Genomic DNA, 6,908 nt, shown 5'->3' with positions numbered 1-6,908 from the left:
TGATGCGCGACCATGGTGTGGCATGTCTCGTGCACAGGAGGTGTGCGAGGGCATTGTTGTTGCGGCAGGGCCTGTACGTAGAAGTGAAGTGCGCACGGCGGGGCTTGCGGCAGCATGTGACGTTGCTGTCAGTGAGATGGCGGCGTGGAAGGTGCAGCTGTTGCGGCAAGGTTGCGTGTGGGCGAGCACGCGCGACAAGGCCGTGATGAAACGCTGATGGAGATGATCACAGGGAGTAAACAACCTGTTTACTGGTTGGTTTCTGGACTGATAAGCCCGGTTGATGCTGGTTTATTATGAGAAAAAAATATTATACCATGACTGATAAGCTCTGGCTGAAACCAGCAAACGAACAGACTGAAAAGTGAGCTGCAAGGTGACGAGATGCCATGCTGGTGGCGTCGAGGTTGTGTGGCAGTCCGACCGAAAGGTGAACATATAGCCTGTTCATTTGGCTGTGGCTTGTCGTAAACGATCATAAATTTTCAGTCGGAACAGTATTTTTCTCTCACACAAACCAGCCAGCAGTACTTCTTTACGAACCAGCAACGATACGAACCAGCTGATAAACGCCAAGCAGCACGGGCTGCAAACTTGTGCATGGTGGTTGTTGTGGTCCTAGCAGGCTAGCACCATGGCGAGAAGCAGAGGAGACGGTGCACCGTTGGCGAGCTCAAAAGCAGCAAAGTGTTTCTTGCAGCAACGTGAATGCGTGACCACGGAAGAGAGACGCTTGTGAGGAGACTGCAGCAGGGCCTCGCGTGTTGTGCTCATGAGAAGGCAGCAGACACAAGGTGGAAAAGGAGCCCAATCTACCGTATACCCCCTTATTTGTGTATACCATTTTCTGCTCCCAGGAAGAGCCACGTCGCCTGCTTTCCCTGGCCGTCAGATTCCACGTCAAAAGTCAGCTACCCACTGCCTGGAACCTTCGACGAGCTTCCTGCCCCATCCAGCCCTCCACGTTGCTTCCAAGACACGGAGAAAAGGGGCCGCTCGGCGTACGTGGCCCACAGCGCCGCACACCGCCTTCCTCTCCCGCAGCCTCGGCCGCTCCCGCTCCGGCCCACCTCTCTCCCGAAACTTCGCCCGCTCCGGCCCCGGCCCAGCGTGGCCCCTGCCTCCGACGACGCCCCGCGCTGGCGGCCGCCGTCCGTGCCCCCTCCACCCCTACGTCGCCGCGGCCTCGCGTCCAGGAGCTCGAAGGCCCTTCCTCTCCCTCGCCACCGGCACGCTAGGCGCCCGGCTCGGACGACGGCCGCGCGTTGCCTCTTCCTCTCCCCCGTCAGTGACTTGGCTGCGCGGCTCGCCCTCTTCTTCTACTCCGTCCCATGGTCCGGCCACCGGCGCCGAATCGACCCGTCGTCCTGTTCACCCTGTCATCATCGGCAGAGGAGGCCGCCACCAGTTATACACAGGTGAAATTTCCCTTCCTATTTCTGGGTATCGTTTACTTCTAGGGCTAACTGATTACTTTGTGCAGAATTTGTATCCACTTTGCATCTTCACCTTATTCCTCTTAGGGTGACTATCACTATTCTTGCTATCCCTTCAATTGATTGGTACAGGTCCTCTTCGATTTACATTGGTCCACTCATTTCCTTCCTATCCTTGCTCATGTACATATGATTGCTCACTTGGATTTGTTTCGCTCTGATGCTGGACCAATGCTTCTGGTTATGACCAGCTTCATTCGACTGCTTACCCTCAGGTATTCAGAGACTAACGGACTAAGCAAAATGGAGAATCCAGAGATCAAGATGATATCAAAATTAATGGAATTTTTAAATGGCTCAGTCCGAAGTACTTCTTCTTTATGCCAAGAATGTACAACATTTCATTTTGATACTGTGCGCAGGGTCACATTTAGCAATGCTATCTTCCTATCTGGTGAAACCAGTCATTTTTTTGCCATTGCTTTGATTCTTTGCAAAATTGCATACTGAGATTTTCTACATGTTGCTCCCCAAATTATGTTTCACACTCCTTCCTAATTTCTTTGTAATTCATTGCATTCATATAATAGCCTCCCTCCCTACGTTTATAAATGAACTTTACTGACACTTCTCTTCATTGAGATCTTCTACTTTAGAGATATACTGTCTATACACAGCAAGTACAAATTTTTGTTGTAATATCATTGCAGGAGTCATTCTACATATGTCCAGCCCCACCATCAATGTTTTCAGGTCGTCTAGTCGAACCTAGTCGCTATAGGACCGACCAGGCGACTAATCGTGATTAGTCGTCGACCAGGCCGATTAGTCGAGCCTAGTCGACCCTGGTCGTCCATATAATCGTCCTATGCATCAGGACTCCTGGGCAGCAAGCTCTGGAGGTAGCTTTGCAATAGCCCTCTCAACTAGTGTTGCAACATCTGGACTAGCTGAGGAAGCCGTGGCAGCTGCACCTGACCCAGATGATGAATGTAGAACACCTCCGTCAAGGTCAGGCATCGGCATTATCACTTCCACGTTTGCACGTCGTCGCTCCACAGCTGTACAAGCACAAGGCTGATAGTTAGCAGCATTACTAGCAGAGCCAGAGAGGATGCAGCCATGTAGGTCAGGAGAGCAGATGGGGAGGGAAAATGGACATACAGTCGTCAGAGCAGCTCATCACCAACGAGCAGAGGGCCGGCACCTTCAGGCCTTCAAATCAGAGGAATGCAGCTCTAACTCTGAGCCCCTGACCCCTGAGAGAACATGAAGCATCCAAATCAGAGGAGTAGAGATGAGAGGGCAGAGGAGCAGGGGATGAGGGAAGGACCTGAACGGCAGGGAGGCAGCTGCGGCGGGAATAGATCAGCAGAGGGCCGGCCACCTGCTGGAGCAGAGGGCGGCGGGAGCAGACACCTGAGCAGAGGGCTGAGCGACCAGGCACCTGTAGGAACAGAGGGCGGGCGGGCGCAGAGCCGCAGATGGCCAGCCACCGCGGAGCAGAGGGCGAGCGGACTGGCGCAGATGGCCGCCGGCGGGAGCAGGATGTAGAGGGCTGGGCGGCTGGCCACCGCGGGAGCAGAGGGCGGGCGGGACCGCCGGAGCAGAGGGCCGCCGGCAGGAGCAGGCTGCAGGGGCGCCGGCCACCGGCGGAGCAGAGGGCGGGCGCGACTCGCGAGTCGCGAGCACAGGGCCGGCGGCGGCTGTTAATTTCCCGTGAAATTTTTGTCGCTACCAGCCAAAACCCCTTATCCCTCCCACGCTCGCGCGCGCCCGTGACCCGCGCGCCCGTGACCCCGCGCGCGCGCGCTCACGCAGCTGCGTTTTCGCGCTCTGGCGCGCTCGCCCAGTGGCCCGCGCGCGGCAGCAAAAAAAAAACAGCCAAAACTAGTCGTCCCACCCCTAATCGGACGACTAATCGCGATTAGGCGACGATTAGTCGGACGACCAGGCCCCTAATCGAGCTAATCGGGTCGAGGTCCCTAATCGAGCATCCAGGACCGATTAGGACGATTAATCGCGATTAATCGGACGACTTGAAATCATTGCCCACCATCATGTACCTATTCCAAAAGGTAAGCAACTCACCTTTCCATTCAAACACATTTTGGGACTAAGAAAACATTACTTTGGTTGTACAACCTTCAGACCATCTTTTCCAACGTGCTGCTCCATCCCAAGTTTCGTGGTGCTGCAGTACCCTGGGAACATTTTGGAATGTTTAGTAAATGTCATTCCACTACAACAAATCCATGTCCTTAAAAGTTATTGCTATTCCTATACTGATGCATGTCCTTAAAAGTTATTGCTGCTTGCCCCTTCTTTCCTTGCTAATTTAGTTTTTATATTTTCCTGCAGAATCATATTGTTTTATGCTGCATTGCTATGATTCTGCAGCTGCTCCAGTCATATCACCGTCACCTGCTATTATATGTTCTTACTTTCAAGGTAAATTATCAAATTCCGTGGAGTAATAAAATCGTATTGCTCCTTCTTAAAATATTTACCCAGTACCTGTTTACTTATTCTATCAATTTATATTCGGGCTCGATGGCCAAAACAAGACAAAAGTCTTGCCCTTTCAGATAATGGTGCGCTACTACACTTTCAGATAAAAGCTACTACTCTGTCCATGACTACAGGTTGCTTCGTATGCACACGTGTAAATGATCGACCAGCCTGTTCGGTTGGCTGGTTCGTATCGTTGCTGATTCGTGAAGAAGTACTGCTGGCTGGTTTGTGTGAGAGAAAAATACTGTTCCGGCTGGAAATTTACGATCGTTTACGACAAGCCACAGCTAAACGAACGGGCTCTGCTGTCTCAAGTTTTGCCACAGCTTGTGTTCTTTCCATTCTCTTCCTGCTGACGACAGTGCACATGACCCTTTCAAGTTTTGCCTTTGTAGGCTACATACAGACCTTAGGAGCAACAATTTCTTTACACAATGAAAAATGCTATCATCTATAGTTTCACTAATAACTATATTTAGTTCTATTCTGTTACAGGTTTTAGAAACACAAACTCAGTAATTTTTTCAAGTATTTGTTTCCTCTCATGTAGGTTGTATGGTCCTACCCCTGCCAACACAGCGGCAAAGGTCAACATGCCAATGCTCATACTTCTGTACATAAAAGCCAATTTACTGGTACAAATATAGGTGACTAGTTTTTAAGCAACCTCATATTTGACTACATATTTATTTTGTTTCCCACAGCTCAGTTATTTATCCTGAAGGACTATCAGTGATGATGAGGCTTCACAACAGATGAATGGTAATCCTCTGAAACAGTATAATATTACACCATTTATGCTACCATTTTTATGCCCCTTGAACTATTTTGAATTGCAGTCTATGATCTGCATTTCAGAAACATAGCCCATGCTACTGGTCTTTTTACTGCTTCCATTCATGTTGAATTCAAGATGCAACTTTGTGGTACAGGTTCCACATTTTGGGTTGCCCAACTACGAAGCAGTTGAACTGATCGTTGTTTCTGCGTGCGTCATGCAAACTTTCTGGTGAATTTTCCTACGATGCTACCATGGCCATCAATTTGGCAGATACATTGTGCTCTACTCATCAACGAGCTGATGTACCTTAGTTTTTTTTTCCAGGTGAGCTGCTTTCACACCCAGTGCTACCATTCTGTATTGTTGCAGCGCTCAGTGATTCATATCCCGCTCTCCTTACATTGGTCCCATTCCATGGTACATAAGTCAGTGCCTTCGCTTGCAGTGTGGTTGTGCCACAAGGTTGGACTTTCCATCTTGGATGTGGCTTATGTTCGCTTGTTTGTTTCGTCGTAAACGATTGTGAATTATTTACTGCTGGCTGGTTTAGCTGGTTTGGTGTGAGAGAAAAATACTGTTCCAGCAAATAATCCACGATCGTATAAGCTCAGCCGAACAGGCTGGTTACTGTCTCAACATTAGGTACAAAGCAGTAACACGTGGCTTATGTTACTGTCTCAACATTAGGCACATTGTTCGCCGTAGGTTTCATAAATAATTTTTCTGTTGCCAAATTATAATTTCCATTTCACTTTGTGGCGAACAATGGCACTCCTATAAATATCAATTTGAAACCGCTGCTGTTATTTCCATCAAATTGTTGCCAATGCCAACCAAGCCCTTGTTTAGTTCCACCAAATTTGCACCTCTAAATTTTGCACAGTGCAAGATTCTTCATTATATCACATCGCATCAAATCTTTAAACACATGCATGGAGTATTAAATATAGGTAAAAAAAAAACTAATTACACAGTTTGGTTGTACTTTGGTAGATGAACGTGTTGAGCCTAATTAGTCAATGGTTGAATAATTATTAACAAATACAAATGAGTGCTACAGTACTGCTACAGTGCTGCGTGCTTTTTGGATGTCCAAAGTTTAGAGAACTAAACACACCCCAACTGATAAGTATCCTAACTTGTAATTATACCATCGAACTTTTTTTTTCCCTGTGTCGTGCCCGCGACAACATCCGGGGTTCCAACTAGGGCGCGTTTAGTTCGGCAAACTTTGCATAGTGCATGATTTTCTACTATAGCATTTTGTTTGTATTTGTAAATTATTGTTCAAACATTGACTAATTAGGCTCAAAAGATTCGTCTCGTAAAGTTAAAGCAAACTGTGCAATTTATTTTTAATTTCGTCTACATTTAGTACTCTATGCATGTATCGTAAGTTTAATGTAACGGAGAATTTTTTTTATATAGTTCACTTTTGGAGAACTAAATAAAGGCTAGGTTTATCGGTGCATGCATTCAATAAGGTACGGTGCTGTGCAAATTGAAGGTGCATGCACGTTGGATAATTAATGTGGTCCTTGGATTCACACGGTGCATGTCAGATGCATGCATGCTGGTTTGGTCTTTTGAATTCACTCAGTACAGGCTGGTGCGCATGCATGGTCTTCAATTCACACGGTGCAACGCAGGGCCGGTATTGAGCTGCAGGGGTGGTCTTTCACGAAGGGAACGTATCGGATTCGCGTGGTGTCGGATCCGGATATCATTTTTTACTATATTTTAATTCGGATATGAATATGGACACGAACATTTCTCAATATGAATACAAAATGAATGTCTCAGATTCGGATACAAAACAAATGTTTTACTCGATTCAACTTGAAGTGTATATTGTTAAATTCAGGCTTGGTTTAGTTCTTAAAATTTTTTATCCCAAATTATCACATCGAATCTTGTGACACATGCATGAAGTATTAAATATAGACAAAAAAAATACTAATTGCACAGTTTGGTTGGAAATCGTGAGACGAATGTTCTAAGACTAATTAGTTTATGATTAGCCATAAGTGCTACACTAACTAACATGCGCTAATGACGGATTAATTAAGCTTAATAAATTCGTCTTGTAGTTTCCAGACTAGCTATGTAATTAGCTTTTTTATTAGTATCCGAAAATTCCTTACATCCTCCGAAACATCCGACGTGACATCCAAAAA

General features: G+C 47.0%; 1 protein-coding gene across 1 annotated transcript; it reads left to right on the top strand.

Annotated features, from left to right (window-relative positions):
- Positions 1-708: 708 nt before the first annotated feature.
- Positions 709-6,622, top strand: LOC136543973 (uncharacterized). Its single transcript, XM_066536276.1, has 10 exons — positions 709-1,418; positions 1,688-1,711; positions 2,147-2,179; positions 3,498-3,514; positions 3,837-3,887; positions 4,082-4,341; positions 4,501-4,537; positions 4,655-4,712; positions 4,883-4,959; positions 5,056-6,622. The coding sequence occupies exons 1-8, from the start codon at positions 709-711 to the stop codon at positions 4,684-4,686; spliced, it is 1,164 nt and encodes a 387-aa protein (XP_066392373.1). The 3' UTR covers positions 4,687-4,712; positions 4,883-4,959; positions 5,056-6,622.
- Positions 6,623-6,908: the final 286 nt, after the last annotated feature.

Source organism: Miscanthus floridulus, chromosome 3, assembly GCF_019320115.1.
Source record: "Miscanthus floridulus cultivar M001 chromosome 3, ASM1932011v1, whole genome shotgun sequence".
In the NCBI taxonomy this organism is placed as follows: domain Eukaryota; kingdom Viridiplantae; phylum Streptophyta; class Magnoliopsida; order Poales; family Poaceae; genus Miscanthus; species Miscanthus floridulus.
This window is presented reverse-complemented; position numbering and strand designations above follow the sequence as displayed.